Source organism: Crocuta crocuta, unplaced genomic scaffold (assembly GCF_008692635.1).
Source record: "Crocuta crocuta isolate KB4526 unplaced genomic scaffold, BGI_CrCroc_1.0 scaffold197, whole genome shotgun sequence".
Classification (NCBI taxonomy): Eukaryota; Metazoa; Chordata; class Mammalia; order Carnivora; family Hyaenidae; genus Crocuta; species Crocuta crocuta.
In genome coordinates, this window is record NW_027532002.1 from 7552205 (window position 1) to 7572659 (window position 20455).

General features: G+C 40.7%; 1 protein-coding gene across 6 annotated transcripts in view; it reads right to left on the bottom strand.

The window, feature by feature from the left end:
- Positions 1–4271: 4271 nt before the first annotated feature.
- Positions 4272–20455, bottom strand: part of CREB5 (cAMP responsive element binding protein 5) — a 492421-nt gene continuing 476237 nt past the window's right edge. For 5 of the 6 annotated variants that reach the window (XM_077775422.1, XM_077775423.1, XM_077775425.1 and 2 more), the window contains 3 exons: positions 19909–20136; positions 11777–11885; positions 10186–10850 (listed from right to left, as the gene is read on the bottom strand). In XM_077775422.1, the coding sequence (XP_077631548.1) occupies positions 10687–10850; positions 11777–11885; positions 19909–20136 (501 nt within the window). In that variant the 3' untranslated portion in view covers positions 10186–10686. Of the gene's footprint in view, positions 4996–6621; positions 6708–10185; positions 10851–11776; positions 11886–19908; positions 20137–20455 lie in introns of those variants that run through there. The other variant, XM_077775424.1, reaches the window with a different exon arrangement.

Here is a 20455-nt window from a genome sequence, read left to right on the forward strand (position 1 = left end):
GGAGACAAGTGAGGAACAGAAATCTGTGTTTGTTTAAGGTCATATAGGAAATCAATGGGCAATTTGGTATTAAAATGAAGAACTATTAATTCTTACTCCAGGTTATATTTTTTAAAGGTCTTGTTCTAGTCTTCTTGGTAGCAGTTGTTATTGTTTTCTTGGAGGCTTATTGATAAAAACTGCCCTGTTTCCTTGTCACAAAGGCTTCTTTAGTTCTTACAGTACCTGGAGGGATTTTTAAGACCAGAATGTTTCTTAACCTCACCCTGGAGACATTAGGCTGACATCCTTACAAACACAAACACACTGGAATCAGCTATTGAGATTGTAAAAAATATGTATAGCAATGACCTTTCTTGGAAAGTGTAACTTTAATCAGTCAGTTAAAGCAAGAGCATGGGAAATCATGGTAAACATGACAAACTAAAATACTTCTTACTCCTTTTTTTTAATGTTTATTTTTGAGAGAGAGAGACAGAATGTGAGCAGGGGAGGGTAGAGAGATGGAGATACAGAATCCAAAGCAGGCTCCAGGCTCTGAGCTGTCAGCACAGAGCCCGACATGGGGATCAAACTCATGAACCACGAGATCATGACCTCAGCCAAAGTCTGACCCTTAACCGACTGAGCCATGCAGGCGCCCCTTTCTCACTCTTTTTGATGGTTAATTTTTTGTTATTTTGGATATTATGGCTTATACACTGAGCCATAATATCCAGGAAATTTCTTAGCTTTGTAAAATTATTTTTACCTAATCTTTAATGAATATTCTATTTGCTTCCATTCCAAGCTCTCAATAAAACAATACCTCATCAACCATTCATTTGTTCAATATACATTTGTTAACATTTATTCTATGGCCAGCTTTGCATTAATCTCACTGTACTTTTTTCTCTTTGTATGTCTTAAGGGTAAATGACTACATTTCTACAGATTGTTTTAAAAATAACTACTTCCCTTTAGAAATCGTCTTCTCCTCACTTCCTTTTTGGAAATCCAGTTCTGTCCCAAGAAGTAAGAGCTTTCAATACGTGTAGCCCTGCTTCCCTAGATGCGGTTGATTGTACTAGGATTAAATGCCTGAGCCCATATGGTCAATCAGATTCTCTCTCCTGGGAAATTGGAATAGAAAGATGGAGACTGAGTTGATGTTGGGTGCTTGACCTAGAAGACCAAAGATCTGCCGGAGGCTGAGGCTGTCATTTTGGAGCAGAAATGATGGGCCCACACAGAAACAATTAAGTGAGTATACAAACCAGTTTGCAGAGACAGAGAGAGAAAGGGAGAGAAAGACAGAAGGAGAATCAGGGATGATATGGCCCAAGAGACAGACAAGCCTGACAGATTAGTTATTTAAAGACTTTCCAGAGTTGTTGGGATAGTTGCTACAGTACTGGTACCGGGAAGGACTCGGCGAGCTATCTCTTGCATCCTTATAAGAAAGCCACCTTCACTCAAGCCTCTTGAACAGAGTCTCTCTTTCTTTAAGCAGATTCACTCTAAGATTGATCAATGTCAGCAAGCCAATTTAAGTAGAGAGTGCTCATTTAAGAAAATGTAAATGTGCTAATAGTAGATCATGGGCTTATCCATGTAATACAATACAATCAATCCTAGATACTCAGAATAATTTTCTTGCTGTAAGATTAGTAAGGAGTTAGAAATGTGTCATGAAAATAGATTCTTCCTTTTTAACTCATTTAAAACAAACATGTGTGCAGATCTCTTTCTGAGAAATGGCAAGTGACTTATAAGGGACTTTTTATAGCCCATCGGGTCTATGTGGATTTATGGAAGATGGCTGACAATTGCTGTGATTCAACCTCCCCGTTGGTACCGAGATATGTGATATAAGCAAAGACACAGTACCTGACAACCTATAACAGGAAGCTTAGTGGTTACTGAAAGATTCATGACTTAATTTTCAGGTTTAAATACAACCATTTTCAATAGTATTATGTTTTCAGATGTAATAATTTATCCATCCTTTCAGCCATTTTGAAAAACCATCTGTAGTCACCAAAAAGGAGGACTTCTACAGTATGAGTCTAAATCCAGATTCTGTATTTTTAAAATCAGTATTATGTTTCTCTTTTGTGGCTTCATGTTCATGCTTGTTTTGATCAAATCAGCATCACTGCCAGGAGAACAGATCTCACAAAGTGTCGTATTTTCAGTTGCTTTAAAAAGGGGGCTCGTCATGCTCCAGAGTTTTATGATCTCATAGTGAAGATACTTAGGTTCCAAACCACAAGGCAGGTTGTTTTGATAAAGCACTGTTTTTGTTGGATAAAAAAATATGTAAGACAAAATTAAAACGTGATCCGGCAACCAACCAATAACCCACCACGAGAGCAAGTATAAGATAAAAGGCAGTTATGGAGCTCCAGAGACGGAGGCATGAAACAGCATGCAGATCAGAGCTGTCTATCTTCAAAGTATAAATGTGGGATCCTAACAATTTTTTTTTAACCAAAAGTAATGGCTTTGAAATTGCAAATGAGGGTGGGATGGGCATTAGAAAGACTCTCTTGGGAACTATGAGTGTAGTGAGTGGTCTAAATGTAAATGTAACAGATGGGATTACCATTAGAACAGCAATCATCTTCCCCACCCAAATTGTTGTTTCTGTCCCAATTTCAAATATCCTGTCAGGCTCTGTGGCAGATGACACATCCGGGTACTTGGTTAAAAAAAAATTTTTTTTTTTAATGTTCATTTATTTCGGAGAGAGAGAGATAGACAGAGCACCAGAAGGGGAGGGGCAGCGAGAGAGGGAGACACAGAATTCAAAGGAGGCTCCAGGCTCTGAGCTGTCAGCACAGAGCCCGATGTGGGGTGGGAACCCATGAACCGTGAGATCAGGACCTGAGCCAAAGTCGGAGGCTCAGCCGACTGAGCCACCCAAGTGCCCCCAGGTACTTGATTTTAAAATATGACTGCTGTGGCCACAGGACCAGGTGGTTGGGTTGAAGTGTTCTGAGATGAAGAAGAAGGCAGAAAGGAAACAGAAGATTAGCCACTCCATAGATGTTTATTGTCTGCCCAGTGTGTACGACTGCTCTAGATGTTAGGTCACAAAGGTGAATGAAACAGAAAGTGCCCTTGCACTTGTGGGGCTTATATTCTACTTGGAAGAGACAGACAATAAAAAACTACATAAAACTTACCAACATCTGTCAGATATTGGTAAATGGTACAGAAGATAAGGTCTGTGAAGACAGGAGAGAATGAAGAGTTAGGGTGACATAATTGCATAGATGATGGTCAGGAAAGGCTTACTTAGTAGGGAAGCAGATGAGGCTGTGATGCTGACATTTGGGAGAAAATACTCTGCATAGAGGGAATGAACAGCGAGTGAAGACTCTCAGGTGGACGGCTTAAGCGATGTTTGAGGAACTTCAAAGTTATCAGTGGAGCTGGAGAGGTATGAGGGGAAAGGAAAATGGTAGAAGATGAGATCAGGGAATTAATGAGGGGGCAGGTCATGGAGGGCATTTACCGAACTTAGTAGCAAGGAATCTGGCTTTTGCTTTGAATGAGGGAAGAAGTCCTGATAGGATTTTGAGCAGTGGAGGGACACGGTCTGACTTCCATTTTCAAATTTTTGCTCTGGCTGCCATTTAGGAGAGTATTGCAGTAATCTAGGTAAGAGTTGCTGGTTATTTGGATAGGGCTGTAATGGTAAAGTCGGTGATACATGATGGTTGGATTCTGGCATGCCAATGGATAGGACATTGAATGAGAAAGAGGAGAGTGACTAAAAAAATAATGAAAGAAGTGCAGGGAAGGAAGGTAGAAGGGAAGGAAGGGGGGTTGGTAACTGGAAGGGTGCACATCTCAAGGGGCTAGGACTGTCCTTAGGACTTCTCTGGCAGCCAAGCAGCAAACTCTAGGATTTGATTGCCTGAGTGGCCAGCATGTCCTTCTTGGTTCCTAGAAGTCTTGAACGTGAATTTATGCTGGCCATATTGCTTGATTATTCAAATCTGTTGACCCCAATGAGATGTTTCGTTGTGTGGCCAACCACCGTGAATGTGTTAGACCGGTGGCCTCGGCTGGGAAGTTGGATGGAAGAGGCAGTGAAAGTGTGGTCGTGGTCTGAGAAGGAGACAAATCTCACCTCCTTTTGTCCCTAGATAATCACGACTCCGAAAGAGTAAGCCTTGATTTATGAGGCATGAATGAGACCACGTGCAGAATAGATACTGTTGTCCCCAAACCCGAATTTCATCATACAAAAGTTACATGTATTATTTGCATTTGAGTGCTTTATTATATTGGAATTGCAGTGATATTATTAACATTTGTACAAATGCACAAAATCTTGTCTCTTCTTGCTCCAAAGAGATGTAAAAATCTGACCTAGTTGAACAGTCTTAATGAACTCATTGTCCATTGATAACAATAAATGTGTTCACAATGCAACAAAAAGCTTAACATAAAATTGAACATATTAAATGCTGCAGCAAGTATTTACACATATGTACCCCCAATTTTTTTTTTCTCCTTCCAGTAAGGAAGGTGGTTGCTTTACAAATAGACAGACAAACATAAATGCTTTGCTGTTTACAATTACAAACAACCCCCCACCCCTAGTCCAGAACTTAAAGTGACAGCACCTTTTTTTTTTGGGACTTCCTTAGTTAGCACTTTGCATAGCCCTAAACTTTTCTTTTTAAGTTTTATTTTTGGACAATATCTATGTTCCAATTGTCCTAGAAAATTGTGTTTGAACGGAGTCATCTTTTCCAGGCCTTTTCAGAAGATCCCAAACCCTATGTCCTCTCCAGGGAGAACATTTCAAGCTTATCATTTCTCGAAGACAAAACTCAAAGGCAGAACTCTCTCCGTGAGGCAGGTGTGATTTAGCAGAAGGTAGAAGAAAGGGTGAGTAGGTCTTCTCTTCTACCAGCTGGCTGGTTAGGAAGGAACGGTTCCTTCTCTGAAACGCCCTTCCCTGCAGCACTGCTGATACCTTCCATGATCTCCTGTCTGTGATATTGGCATTCAAAGGAGCCAATTAGAATCTAATGAGCTTATTGTGCCTAAGATTTTAATGATATACTTAAAGCTAATTTATTAAGGTTCCACATTCTCAGTCCTGAGGTTAAAATGATTCTGTTTTTTAAAAAAAAAAAAAATCCTAGAAAGTTCTATAATATGAAACTTAATGTAAGAAATCCTAAATCTCTTGAGAAGCACTTTCTACATCCTGGCTTCTAATGAGCTAGATATGGTAAGTTGGTTGAAATATAATAGCTGATCATGACTGATTCCCCTCTGATGATAAGCTTGGAAAGGTATCAGAGTCTGCCACTTAAGAATATCAATCTTTTAACAAATGCTGGCAATTTGGCCTTACCGCCCCCCCCCCCAACTTGTGGTAAATAGTTTTCTTTTTTTAAAAAATAGACAATTTATAAGGAAAAAAATATATAAACACTCTTTAAGCAATTTGGCTATAAGCATTACATCACTGAAAAACTCCACAAGAAATAGTAAAATATTTTGAGTGGACGTACACTTTTTCGTTTTCACAACACGATGAGCTAGGGTTTTCTGTGTTTTTTTTTTTTTTTTTTACTTCTTTGTTTTGGTATTGAATTTTACTTGTACATTTATTGCTTCAGTGTCTTCTTGTCCTTTCTGAGATTATCATTGTAAAATAGAGGTGCTGTCCCTAATTACGTCACAAGGCAACATTGTATTTTTGAAATCTAGGAATGACACAGACAGGGCCACTATTATTTCAGCAGCCTCAGAGAGACAATCGCTGGGACAACAGTCCACGTGCACCACGATGCACAAAAGAGTAAGTCTCCTGGCTCATTCAGGACACTTTGGTTTGGAGGATGAGATAGAAAATTCTTAAGTGTAGCTTAGCTGCTGCCTCACATCTGTTGCATAATATAACATTTTTTTAAAAACATGCTATGAATAAAGGGTTAAAGAATATAAACTGGCTCTTCTCCTTGGTTTTCCTGTAGCAGGCTTCTCCTAGGCTGACGTGAGGAACGGGTCTTTGCTAGGATACTACGCAAATGTACCTGGTGCAAATATTCTGTAAAGTATTTTAAAGGGTGCAGCTCAGAGCCTTAGGAGGAGGGGAAGTGGGGGTGCTGGAAAGTGGGGAGCAGAGGCAAGTTTGAGGACTCGGAGGGGGTCTGAGAACAAGAGAAACAGGGATCAGAAAAAGCTAAAGTGCAATTTTAAAATATAAATTATCTTAAAAGCCGAAGAGAGACTCTAAATTGCTACTGCTCGCATAGGCACAGTTTTATTCAAATTTAAATGGGTTGTTTCCTTTTCCTTCTCAGATATACGGCATAATGGAACTTGAATGGCTTAAAGCTAGGGCACATTGTTTGGGAAAGGACAAAAAGAGCACAAAGGAAGCTGAATAGTGCAAGGCATTCTAGGAAATTGGGGTGGGGCTGAGAGAAGCAGAGATGAAGTTGTTTTTACGCTTATATAAGAAAGTTATTCCAGTTACTGTTACTGATTCCCTTTAGCTGAACTCTGCTTCCTACAGGAAAGAGCTTACTTTAAAAATTAAGAAAAAAAAAGAAATAAATGTTTAAAAAACTGTTCAGAACACAGACTAAAAAAATAACTCACAGAGCAATAAAAATCCTTGAAATTTCTATGCACAGAGATCTAAGCGAAACATTTCCACCAAATGATGGAGAGTAGCCATTGAAACCCTGAAAAATGAAGATATACACAATTAGAGTAGTTTATTATGAACTAACACTTTAAAAACAAGTAGATCCTATGGAAGAATACTGTTCAAATGGAATGTTTTAAAATAACATTTATTAATAAATATCTTATAAAATTCTAAATTAATAGATTCCTGTTCAAATTTTGCTTTGGTCCTTGAATTCCACTGTATACACGCATACATACATATATATTTTCTTAGATGGTTTTTATTAACCAGAAAGAAGCACATTCTATCCAAACTGGATGGCTAGTTTGAGAGCAGTTACTGATGCTTAAAACTCGCCAGCCAAAGGCTGGTCTTTCACCGCAGCTGGTTTCAGATTTTAATGGCAAACTCAACTAACGCACTAAAGTTTACTTAACGGGCAACAAAAACCACCTGCACATTCACTGTTGCTGCCCCTCTATTGAGAACATGTGCTGCATTTGATTCCTTTGACGGGATAGGCTCCAATGGGCATTTGCTCTGAGTAAGTCACCCTGATTGGAACAGTTCATGCGGGATGCCACACAAACTGGTCTCCCACAGGCCGTTAAATACGGGGACTCCCACACACTAACATGGAGGGAGGAGAGAGATGAGTGGGCGTATTAAAGGTGGTATTAAAGGTATTAAAATGAGTATGTTCATCCATGGCAAGGGTTTCCCTATGCCTGCCCTGGCATCGTATGTTGGGAAATGTCTTCAGAAGGAACACTTAAGATGTGGATGCCTCGATTTAGGGTCACCTGGTAGAAATGCCACCAGGTGCCCCTATCTAAGTTGTCATGTCCCATTACATAAGGCAGGGGAAGCGCCACAGAAATTTCCAGGTAGGCTGGCAGTGACTTCAAGCGCAGATGCTGCCAACAAAAAACAAAACAAAAAACCACACATGAATGAGGAGAGGCAGTGTTACAGGACCCTTCCCTGCTCAGCCTGGGTGCTCTGAAGGTCATTGCAATGGATGTGAGGAGATATGGGTGGATGATCTGGTGATCGAGTGGGAGAGGAGGATGGGGCAGCAAACAGATGTTTTCCCACATTGGCAAAAAATGTAGGACAAGGAGAGGTTTTTCAGGCAGACTGATTTATTCTATGGTCTGGTGAAGGCTGAACCTTCTGGTGAAGTACTTATATTGATAAGCCGAGCGTTGTTGGATTTGACCAACGAGCCTTTCTGTTCAGGGTTTCAAGAAGCCTTGACAACTAGCTGGCATCTTCCATTTACTGTATTTCCACACTGCTAATGAACATACCTAAAGGCCCTGGGTATAACAAGAAGACAGTTTATTCTAATTATACGTTGAGGCCCGTTTGCTAACGTGTGTGTGTGGTTGGTTTGCCTGCTTAGCATAAAAAACAGACATAATTGAGCTCTATATAATGCACATCAGTCAAACTGTCAAGTTGCTGAATTAAGAAAACTCAGGCAAGTTCTTCACTACAGAGGCTTTCAGTTTAACAACTAAATATTCAATCAAGAGGTGGAACAGAAGTAAAGTAAACCATAATTTTAGTGACAGCCCACTCCCTGGACATTCTGATATTACCAGTGGATTTTTAAAAAATCCACTTCATTAAGTGCTATGCATGCAGTAAAGAAAAAAAAAATTATTGTTTACTTAAAGCAAGAAATAAAATAAAAATAAAACAAAAACATTTTTTTAAATCCAAGCAAACATTTCAATGAGCTTTTTTCCCTTTTCTTTCTTTCTTTCTTTCTCTTTCTTTCTTTCTTTCTTTCTTTCTTTCCTCTCTTTCTCTCTTTTTTTTTTTTTAGAGAGACACATAGATGGTCCTAGAAAGGAGTTTCGAAAAAATTTAATTTCGGAATAGAGATATATCTTAAATATTTCTTAGGAAAACAGGTTCAGCCATTCAGCTGTTACTGCAGGGAATCAAAACAAAACTATGAATTCAGTATTTAAAATACTTAAAAAAAGATATGTTTGTCTAAAATATAATAGAAAATCCTTTTAATTTGCATTTCTTTTTTTCTCTTTTCTTTCTTTTTAAATTTTTAAAAAAATTTTTTGTTTTTTTTTGTGTGTGTGTTTTTTGTTTTGCTTTTGTTTTGATTTTTAGGCCATATATCCAGTCATGAGTTTTGCCAGACTCTCAAAACTTTCTTTTGAAAGCACTGCATACATGAAAAAAAACAAAAGTTGATAAATCCTGATTCAAAAACTAAGTTTTTAGATACAACTGAAACTAATTATAAAAATCATGCTTCACAGCCCTCATATTTTCTTTTTTCTCCAAAATAGATTCTTAGGCTACAGGGAGAGATAAACACATATACACACACCCAAACACATATCTTTCCCTTTTTTGAACTTATAAAAGCTACACCTTTTATAAAATACTATTATTTTAAATCCCATGAACACACACAGGCATGTGCGTGCACATGTGCGCGCGCGCACCCACACACACTCACGTTAGGACGTCAAGCATTCAAATGGAGATGAAACACCAGCACCTGTCTAGACTGCTAGAGAGAAACATTAGCCTGTTACTTGCGAGATGTGATATTAACACATTAGCACAGTAGAATGGCTTGTTTCAAGGAGGCGCAACCGTGGTTTGGGACGATCTGCTTTTTATAATGGGCAAGCTGATGAAAGTTGTTGAAAATATAGATCAGAATTATTCAGAAGACTAGAGTAGCCATATCCACCCGATTCTTGCAGCAGCCAAAAAAGGCTTTGGCTGTCCGGGAGGAGGGGGTGCTAAAAGCACCCCTAGGGAAACATCAGGTTTTCTTTCTCTCTTTGTTCCTCCAGTAGAACGTCTACTTTCACCCACCAGAATTGCAAAGCCAGTTCCATAGGCTTAAGAAAAAAAAAATTAATAAATCTTAGTCTATTAGCAGCTGATGATTGACCCATGTAATCTGTGTAGTGAATAGAGCCCTTCTGAATTATTATATAGTATATGGATTTTCAGCCTCATAGACAGGCCATATAAAACCAGTTGTAATTCGAGGGTGTGATGTTACAGCCCACATCACAATGTGGACCTTCACAATCAAGGCTTACAGACTCCCTTCCCTGGTGTCTCCACAGCTGGCATTCAACAGTGTTTCACCTATGGCTAAGCCACCTTTTATTTGCTCTGATTATTAAAAACATTAAATCAGGCACATTAAAATGTACATCTCCTGCTTCCCGTTTTATAAAAAGCAAGAGATGAATGAACTCCAGCTGTGGGTCACAGTCAAGAGAAGCAATGGCTAGATCCGTATTTCTGAGATTTACTTGGTTTTTTTTTCCCTTTAAGCATTATTTTCTTCTTTACCTGCAATGCTAAAGGCGGAAAAATAAAACAGAAGAAAGTAAAACTGAAGAGTATATAGGGGGCCCCGGAAAAGGTGGAAATGGAGAGGAAGAATGGAGAAAACTGGAGGGTATTTCAAGGAGGGGGACCTAGAGTAGGAGGGGAGGTGACGAGATGTTTGGTGGTTTTATCTNTATGGAAAAGGCTCTGTATTTATCTGGAATTCTGGTGACATCACAGCACAAACTCAGCATATGTTACAACGTCATCAGACTCACCACCCAGTTACCTTGCATCCGTTTACGTGACCTCTGGTATGCCTCATTTTGGCTAAAAGCTGCGGTTTAACAAGATTCAATGTCTCAGGCAAAGGGTTGGACCAGTAAGAACGAAACCATATCTATATACAGAAAGAGTTCAGTTTATAAACAAGTGAACTGGTACCAGAAAATTGGAGAAAAGCACCAAAGCATTTCCCAAGCTGATAGGTTAATTAATTGCATAACTCCCTTTTTTTCTTATAGAACTAAGTATAAAAGACAACATTTCCATAATAACTATAAAAATGAAAGCCAGTCTCTGAAGGGCTGAGGAGTCTTCCAGGTCTGAGTTAATTCTAAAAATGCCCTTAAAAGAAAGGACGCATGATATGCGACAGCTCTTCTTGGAGGCAAGGTCTGACCAAGCGGTGGATTTTAAAGGATGGGATTCAGGTCTGTTCTGTGAGTGGTGAGCTGACTGAGGGTGGAGCTTCCCACCACCTCGCTCACTGCTGAGGAAGTGGTGATGGTGTTATGCTGGATGACCTGCTGCTGAGAGCAAGCTGGGACGGGGCTGGCGGGAGGACTGCTCTCCGGACCTAGGAAAAAGCACACACACGCACACACCAATATATCTCTTCTCGGGTGCCCCTGTGGCCTAACTCGGGAAAACACTGCTAGATGTTTACCAGAAATGGAAGAGTTCCACACATTTTCTCCTGGCCGTTAATTTCAAAACTTTACTTTCAACTGTAGTCACCAGCTATGCCTTCCCACTTTAGCACTACAAGCAAAGCCATGCTTTCTATACCAGCAAAATGATCTCACGGGTTCGAGCCTTGGTGTGTGAACGTCCCCATTTTTGTACTTTCAAATAGCCATCCATACATCAAATGTGGAAAAATACTCACATGTGGTGGGAGAATCTGTGTTGCTCAATCTAAAAAATTATTTGAAAATAAATTGACCTTCAGCCATGAATCCTTGCTCCTCCCGCCACCCCCCACTCAACTGGCATTAAACTTCTTGACATTCCAGATGCAGAAACTGGGGTCTAGAGAAAGGGGTCCACTCTACTTATTGGAAAACTGAGACAAGGCCACTCACTTTTCAGCCCAGCAGCTTATATACCTTAAGGACTTGGATATGATCCACCCAATGCCTGTACCCCAGTCCCTGGATTTCTCTGGAACACTGCTAGCCCATGGGTAGGTGGACTCCAGCAAGTGATTTTTCTACTGGCTGCAGAACTGGAATTCAGTACGATTTTACAATGTGAAATGCCAGGATAAAGGCCAACCAGAAATTATTGGGAGGAGGTGGGCATGGTGATGGGTAGGGGTCAGAAAAGAGGGATGCCCCTGGTGCAACAGTCTGGCAGCCACTGTAGAATTCTAGTAGGATTTCTGCCGGGGTGTGCAAATTACATTTTACTTTTGCTCTTTCAATAAAATCCAGTGCAAAAATTAGTGGCAAAAAAATAAATTGGACACTGAGAAAAGAAAAAAAAAAGTCAACGACTTACTTAGATACCCTTGCGATTCTTTCTGCATGGCTGTTATCGGACAGTCTTTATGTGTTAACAACAACTGCTTCAGCTGGGCCACCTCATTTTTCAACATGGACACTTCATTCTGGAGAGAGACACATCAAAGCCGTGTTGGAAAGACCAGAGAATACAAGTCTCCATGCATTTTCAACAGCAATATTGGCAAACTTTTCTGTTATGTTTGAATGACACGGAGGATGATATCTAATGGGATTCACCTGAAAATGTGTACCTTGCCTTTAATGTGGCCCTCATGTTTATCGGGGACTTTCTGAAAAGACCAGACTTTTAACTCATGAGCTGAATCCTATTCAAAGGCCAGAGCATCCCCTTTAGGTGACCAACTCTGGAGCCAGGCTACGTGGGTGGGAATCTCCATTCCACACTTCCTGGGTGACCCTAGGCAGGAAACATAAGTCAGCTGAGCTTCAGCAACCCCTCCATAGTTGGGGATAAAAACAGTATAAACTTCTTTGAGTTGTTGTGAGGATTAAATGAGGTAATAGATGTAAAACGCTCCGAATATTGCCCAGCACACACTTAGCGATCACTGAATTTAGCGAATCTTGGTGTTTATAATAATCATCTTCATACTGTCCAGTAAGCTCAGGTTGACACTCAGTATGAGGAGAGAGTGAGTGTGATACATGCATTAGGAAGAACTGAGTAGCAGAATTAGTGGCTTCACATTGAAGTGTCCTCAGAATAAGTCAACTCATCTACCATCAGATTTCCCAAAAGAATTTCTGAACGGGCTGTGGAACAGCAGAGCACAATCCATGCTTAGCAGAAGGCATGGAAGCTCTTGGAACAAATTGTTGATACTCTACTGGTGGGGTGAGGTCAGCCCAGGAAGGCAAGGGGCAATGAAGTTTGGGGCATGATTAAATTAATGTGATTGGTTCATTAACTAGTTTGTCTAATTTCAGTCTATAAACTCTTTCTGCCATTAATATCAGGGTGTTACAGATTGCGTGTGTGCACCCACGCGTGTTTCTTTTCACTTAGATCAGTGCCTCAAGTCTCCACGTTGTGTAGTAATTCACATAGACAGATTCATAGCTTTGTAGAATAATATGCTTGGCACCACTGTCTACAAACGTAGATGCAGAATAGATGGTTGATTCTAAGGTGCTTCCACTTGATAAAAGTTAAATTGTAAACATAGCACTATCTCAAATAAGCCAATTTATAGTTGTGATAAATAATACACTCTCCCTGGCTAATGTTCATTTGTGGCTGCCAGGCATTGTACTCCACATGTGGGAGACAAAAAAAAAAAAAAAAGTGCACAGAAAAGAGTGTTCTAACATTGCTGTCATTAGGTTGTATCTACACTTTCAATATGAACTTGGCTTTTCAGGCATATATTTATCACCTAAAAAAGTAAGTTTGGGAGTCTAGAAGTTAATTTAAAGAAGTTTTTTTGAACTGTGATTTAAAGAATACCTCCCGTTTCCAAATTCATTTGCAAAATACATTATAAGTAATCAAATGTTGAGTAACGTAAGTAACAAAATAGTAAGAATCTCAACTACAAAAGCTTTTCTCTTTCTTCTCCCAATTTTACAAAATAAAAAAGCCTGAGAAGTTAGCATTAATGATGAATAAATCACTTAATTGCTCTGGAAAATTGCTCTTAAATCTGAAAACATTCAGGAGGGTAAATTGCATCTCCCACCTCAGAAGAAATGTGATTGGTAAGGGGCCCAGTCAAAGCCCTTGAAAATTCTGTGACCCTTGTGAAAAGTGACCCTTGTCAATTCTGGAGTCTGTGGGATAACTTTATTTATAGGACACTTTATTTTAGCCTTAAGTAGTAATTCTTTCCTATTTTATGCCCACTTAAATTCAGACAGCCTTCCTTGCTTTTTCCAGATTCCCCTTGCTTAAAATAACATGTGTAAGAGAAAGTTACTTTTAGACGATAAATAGAAGGCAACCCCTGGTTAAAAAACAAACAAACAAACCAAAATGAAAAAAGGAGAAAAATAAAACTAAGGGGTGTGTGTGTGTGTGTGTGTGTGTGTGTGTGTGTGTGTGTGTTTGGTCTCAAAATGAAATGTCATATTATTTGCCTTTGGATTATAGACATAGCACTTTTCTAGAATCACAACTGCTAAGACACTTGAACCCTAAGGAGAAGCTCTCAGCTACAGTTAATGCAGACAATCGTTCTTAGAAAATGGAGTCAAGCTCCAACTGGTAGTAAATCCTGCCACACTTTTCTTCTGTGACTGAGGAAACAACAAATAAGTAAAGTAAAACAAAATGAAACAAGATTCTCTTGCTTTCTTAGACTTCTAGAAGAAAAAAAAACCATCTGGTGGCCATCTTGGAGAGGTTGACTTTAGCCTCTGCTTCTTCCCCAGCTCTGTCCTGCTCAGTCCCACCTTTTCTAGCCAGGGTTAGCTCTCCCAGGCACAAAGTGTTCATTACCCCTTCCTTAAAAAAACACTTTGAATTCCGTTCTTTGGGTTTCTACAATCACAAGGAGCTAATTGCCTACAATACTTGGCACGCCCCAAATCGTTTCACAATAAACCTTTTGCTTCCATGAGAGGCCACAATAAAATTGCACCAATCACCACTATGAACAGTGTATGTGGTGTCTTAGCCTGTAACCAAAGCTTGATACAAACTAGATAACTTGAGCGGCACTCTTTGTCTATGACTAGCAAAGCACTTCATCAGTAGACTAATGCATCTTGCATATAGAAACTGAGACCCTGGGAGGTGGAGGGTCTGTAAAAATGTAGGAACCTGAAGACTGCCATGATAACTGATCATCCTTTAAAGATATATGTGAATGATCATGTATTTCTTAATGTGTTAGTAATTGTTATTTAGATATGTTATGGTTGGAAAACGAATGCCAATTAATATTCTCCATAAAGAAGAACAGTCAGCCTCTTGTTTAGATCAGACACATACAATTACGATGCTGATAGCGGCAAAATCAAAGTCTAGTGGCCACGGAAGCACTAGAAATTTGTGGACCAGCCTCCAGCAGGAAAAAGAACTCTCAACACGGATTTCAGAATGATAGGGTTTGGCCTCCCAAATTGCCACACCAATGTATGGCAAAACAAGATGGGTGGATTAGTTCTCTAGTTTCCTCCAGCAAAATGCTTGTTTATTCTTTGAATGTTTCTGCTTTCCCTTCTATTGAGAAAGCTAATTACCTAATAATCTAATGAAGGACTCGATCTTGATATTTTTTATTCATTAGTTAATTACTTCGGTATTGGTATTGGTATTTGGTATTCCCAAAGACGTTTATATTTCAAGTCTCATATTTCCCGGAGGAGACAGTTCTAGCACCGTCTATGTTTCCAAATCTTATCAGGGCAGATTCCAAAGCTATATCTACAGTTTTAGTGCAAAACTTCATGTCCCTGTCTGTGTCTCTATTGTTGAAAGAATCTGCAGAGCCTTCATCAGACTCCATAGGAAGCCTCTGGATTAAGAAAGGTTGAAAATCACTGCCCTCGAGAAAGCAGAGTGGACCGTGTGCTGTGCTCACACACAATCATCTTATAGTCTCCATGTAGACTGATAGAGGGAATGCTAGACTATATTTTAAATAAAAGTCTTTTTCAAGGGAACATAAGTAGAATCCCCTTGAATTCGTTTTGGAAGAGAACCACCAGAGAGCAAATGATTCAAAACGCATGAAGGAAATAAAATGTCGCCTGCAGCTCTAGTAAGGAAATAAAAACCAGGCCTTCCAGAGGCATTTTCTTACTCTGAATTACCTTGTTTTGTGAATTGAGGCAAATCACCAAATTTTTTTTTTTTTTTTTTTTTTTTACTCCCCTGTGTGGGTTATAAAAATCGTTCTAGGTCTTCTTATAAAAGTACTTTGCTAAAGCAAAGCATTACTAATCGGTATCGATTCTCCTGCTGAAATCATTCCTTCATTTGAACTGAGTTTGGGTTTGCTACTACCCTAAAGCAGTGAGACGTTTAGATAGGGACTGGAAGAGGCTAGGGACTCCAAGTAGCCCCTAATAGCTACATTTGCCATTTTGGGCTTTGAGGATGTCATTTTGTTAATGTGATAAACCCAGAATGCTTTCTGGTGCAAACGGTAGTCTGTGCCAAAAAAATAATGATCAATGATCAAAATAGGCCCTACAGTGTAGCCTCTCCCCACTTCCTTTTTTTTTTTCTTTTTGGGTAGATTAGGGTTGAGGCCAGGTTTGTTTCATTCTAAAACAAAGAACTTTCGATTTGTAAGGCAACAGTTCCCATCTGGCCCATTCTCTTGCCAAGTCCCAAACCTGGGCTCATGTGTCTAAAATTTCAGCAGCGACTGAGGCCATGTGTCTTTGCACCAAAAAAGAAAACAATTATTTCCATGGGTGACCAGATGATTTCTATATTATCTACTGCACATAAACTATCCACTGAGCACCACCTCAGTAGTTGATGAAATCAGACCTGATCTAAGCCACTCTGTTGGAGAAAAGAACGGGGATTCCTTTCGTTTCAGAATTTTCTACCATAAAAGCTCCCAGAGCAGTGGGTTACGTCGAGGGAAGACTTGTTTGGGTCCTCATCATACCATTTGCTGACTGTGACTTATGGGAAGATTCCTTCTGTTTCTTTCTTTCTAAAATGTCAGCTCGGGTAGTTTCTACTATTTCCCTCCATTCCTAAACCTGTGTTGACCTCTTGGGTACAAATTTGTTGTGAGACGAGGAAATGAAGTCTGGGAGTTTGATTTTGTTTTTGTACGTCTGATTTTTTCCAATCTGAAACTCTGCAGCCCAGCTAGAAGGTTCTATGCTGGAAAACAACTCAAAAGTGGCAGCCGGCCATCCAAGACTTTGGATATTCCGTTTGGCTGGAGTTTGTTTGCTTAGCACCTTCCATTTCTGTTTACTTAAAATTTGGCTCACTGGACCAGCCTCAAGAGAGACACCTTTTTCTCTTGACAAAGGTCCAGTAAGACGGAAAGGGTCATTCAAAGGTAGCAGAATCTGCATATCCTCTCCAGCATCACAAGGCGTGATACTAACCGCTCTGCATCACAGAAAACACGGCATGGCTGTGGTTTCCCTCCCTCAGAAGCAAAACAGTGGTTGGAAAACACCGATAATTTAGTTTTTTTTCAGAGACTGTCCCTTCCTTGGGTGCTGATTCAACAACCAGAAATATTGGTGCCAGTTGATGAGCCCAAACCAAACTTTTTTCCTGGTTTTTGGAGGCTAGAATGCTAGGATCTTTTTGTCTTTAGCCATGTATGGTTGTACATGGTGAAAATTAATGGATTAGGGTCTCGTAGAGGGTAAATTTTACCTTACATGCTTTGTAAAAGCAGTAGTAATATATAGGCATATGCCAAGTGATGAACATATCTGACTGCAAAACTAAAGCAGCATCTTCACTTTTCCTGGATCTCTGCTATGATCTCCCTCTCTGATTCAAGCTCCAGCACCCCAGCCAGCATGCCAAAGTAATTCTGCAAGGGCTCTTTTTGGTTAAAACTGATTTAAACATTTGTTGGCATCGTTATGTGCCAGCTGGCTGTTCATGGCTCCTTCATCTAAGGTGGTGGTTCTCAAACCCTGGGTGATTTTGCCCCCACGGGATATTTGACAACGCGTGGAGACTTTTTGGTTGTCATACCTTGGGGGTGAGGCAGGGGATGTTGCTCATATTTAGTGGGTAGAGGTCAAGGGTATTGCTAAATATCTACTAGGAACAGGGTACAACAAAGAACGACCAAGTCCTGAATCCAACAGTGCCGAGACTGAGGACTCATGCCCGACTTCATGGTCCTCTTGCAAACCTCAGAACCGGTAGCAAATTCCAGGGATTCCCACACCTCAGTCATTGCAGAGCTGTAATATTTGCCAGGTCTGCATGCACCAGAATTTTTATTTACTCAACATGTTTGTACAAATTAACTCCTTATTTAATAATTTAGCCTCATCCTTACTAAGAGTATCTGTGAAATTGAAGGTTTGATGTTCTAATTACATTTTTTCACTACACATAAAAACAAAAACATGATTACTATGGATGTTAAAAGTGCTTATCCATCTTCTACCTAAAAGCTTTTCGAAACATACCACTGTGGCTGTTGGATTATAGAACTACAGACTTTCAAGTTGGTGTCACTTGTGAGGTGTTAAGAGTCCAGCCATCCCACTGTGGTTTGACTCCCTTCAATCACATCCTTGCCAGGTGGTCAGGCTGCCAGTTCTTGGACACTCCAGAGATGGGGAACTCGTTCATTTATTCAACAAGCAGATATTGAGAGCGGACACGCAGGAGCTCACCATGTTAGCTTGCCACTGTACTAGAAATGGGGGGGGGGTAATAAGGTAAGACACCAGGCCCCCCACCTCATGCACGTGCAGCTATAAAGCCACTGGGGAGAATTATGACTGTGTTTCCCCCGTATCTGATGTATACGTTTCCCATTTTCTTTCTCATGTCTATCACAAAAAGGATGATAAATTTAGAGGAAAAGGTGAGCATACATATGCAGTCCACGGATAACCCAAACTGTCTTGATAACATTTTCAATTTATACATTGGATGCCCCAAGGTCATTTGCATTTAATGCCTTGAATATGCAAAAGCTTTGGAGGTTTGGCAGCCTTATTGTTGGTTTCTAAGGATGCACAGAGAACCAGGTGGGAGAAGGTGAAAGTTACCTATGAACTGTTAAGGTACAGGCCCTCCCCATTTGAAGCAATCTTTTCCTCCTTCCCTCTCCTCTTCAGCCACTCTTTGTGCTCCTAGAAGCTCCGGGCTGCAATCCACAAGTCTCCCTGCTGTCCTGTCATCTGCTTGTCACCTAATCTCCTAGGCTGCTCTCTCTTGCCTTTGGTGGACAGGGCATTCCTTTTTGTGTGGACACGGATACCCTGAACGCATCATTTGCACCGCAGGAAGTCTGCTGAAGACGCCCTGGCCACCAGAGTTTCCTCCCCTTCTCTCAAACACTCCTGGAAGTGGGCTTGTTAGAAAATGTCCCCAGTTGAGCCACCCATGAAAAGCAAAAATCTGGGGCGCCTGGGAGGCTCAGTCGGTTAAGCGTACGACTTGGGCTCAGGTCATGATCTCATGGTTTGTGGGTTCGAGCCCCGCGTTGGGCTCTGTGCTGACAGCTAGCTCAGAGCCTGGAGCCTGTTTCAGATTCTGTGTCTCCCTCTCTCTCTGACCCTCCCCTGCTCATGCTGTCTCTCTCTCAGAAGTAAATAAAACATTAAACAAAAAAACATTTCAAAACGAAAAGCAAAAGTCCTGTAAGATTCAAATCGTGTCGAGTTTGAAAATGAGCTGGGAACATGCCTTTTTCTGTAAAGCAAAATAACATCCATAAGCATTCCTTTCCTCCACCAAACAAAATCATAGATAATCTAGTGTCACTCAAAGCAACTCCCTCACTGGTGAATATAAAGAACTGCCTTATAGTTGATGAGTTATTATGTGCTAGGCGTGAGGAAAACTGCATTGAAGACATTAGCTCACTTATTACTCTCATTGACTCCATGTGGTGATTCTTCCCATTTTATAGATGAGGAAACTGAGGGCCAGAGAGGTTAAACACAGCTACTTGCTGAACAAGAGTGTGACCCTCCGTCTGACCAAAGCCTGTGCTCTTAGCTCTGTGACTCAGCTGGGTAGGTTCTCTCTCCTCAGAGCTTGATTTAAAACTGAACGGTTACTGGGGCGCCTGGGTGGCTCAGTCGGTTAAATATCTTACTCTTGATTTCAGCTCAGGTCATGATCTCGGGGTTTGTGAGTTCAAGCCCCGCTTCAGGTTCTGCGCTGATGACACGCAGCCTGCTTAGGATTCTCTCTCCCCTTCTCTGTCTGCCCCTCCTCTGCTTGTGCTCTGTCTCTCTAAAAAATAAAGTTTTAAAAAAAATTTTAAGAAACATCACTGCAGAAAACCCAACTAAATGGTTACTTTGTTTTGTAACGTGTCTCAGAATTAAGAAAGCTCGAGGAGGAAGCCTGCAGTCTTCTCTGCGAGCTAAGGTGCGGTATTACTGCTTAGGTCAACAAGTGCCTGACGGGACAGGAAATACCAACTGTACACAGGGCCTTTGAGTCCTGAGGAAAGAGACAGTGGCCTGCACCTGAAGCTGCATGTTTGTCTGGGTGAGTTCTTCTGCTTTCTTTTCCAGTGACATCACCCAGACCTTCCTCTTCTGTCTGCAGCGGGTGGCAGCGGCCCGGTTCCGTTCCAGAAATTTCCTCCGCCTCTCGTCAGGATCCTCATCCACCACCCTTCGCCGGCGCCCCCCTGTGGGCTGGGGCGGCTGTATTGTCTGGGTTGGCTGCATCTGTTGTGTCGCTGGTGAAACCTGCGGGGCCAGGAGACGGAGGGGGTGACGGGGAAAGAGAAGGAACACAGTGGGTGAGAGAAGAAACCCAAGCTGGTGTTGAAATACAAAGCACCGAGCGTCGACCGCTTTAGCGAGCATATTGCACTTCTTTTCTGAGAACGAAGTAAACAGTGAAATCACGCTTGTGAAAAGAAAAAGCACTGCAGAACTATCTTCTGTCATATTTTGGCAGGCCATAGAAACGACTTGGGAGAGAGAGTCAAATAGATTTTTTCCCCTGATAGGCATTTGGCTGAATCATGGCAGGGGAAACAATTTTTTTTTTTTTTTTTTTTCT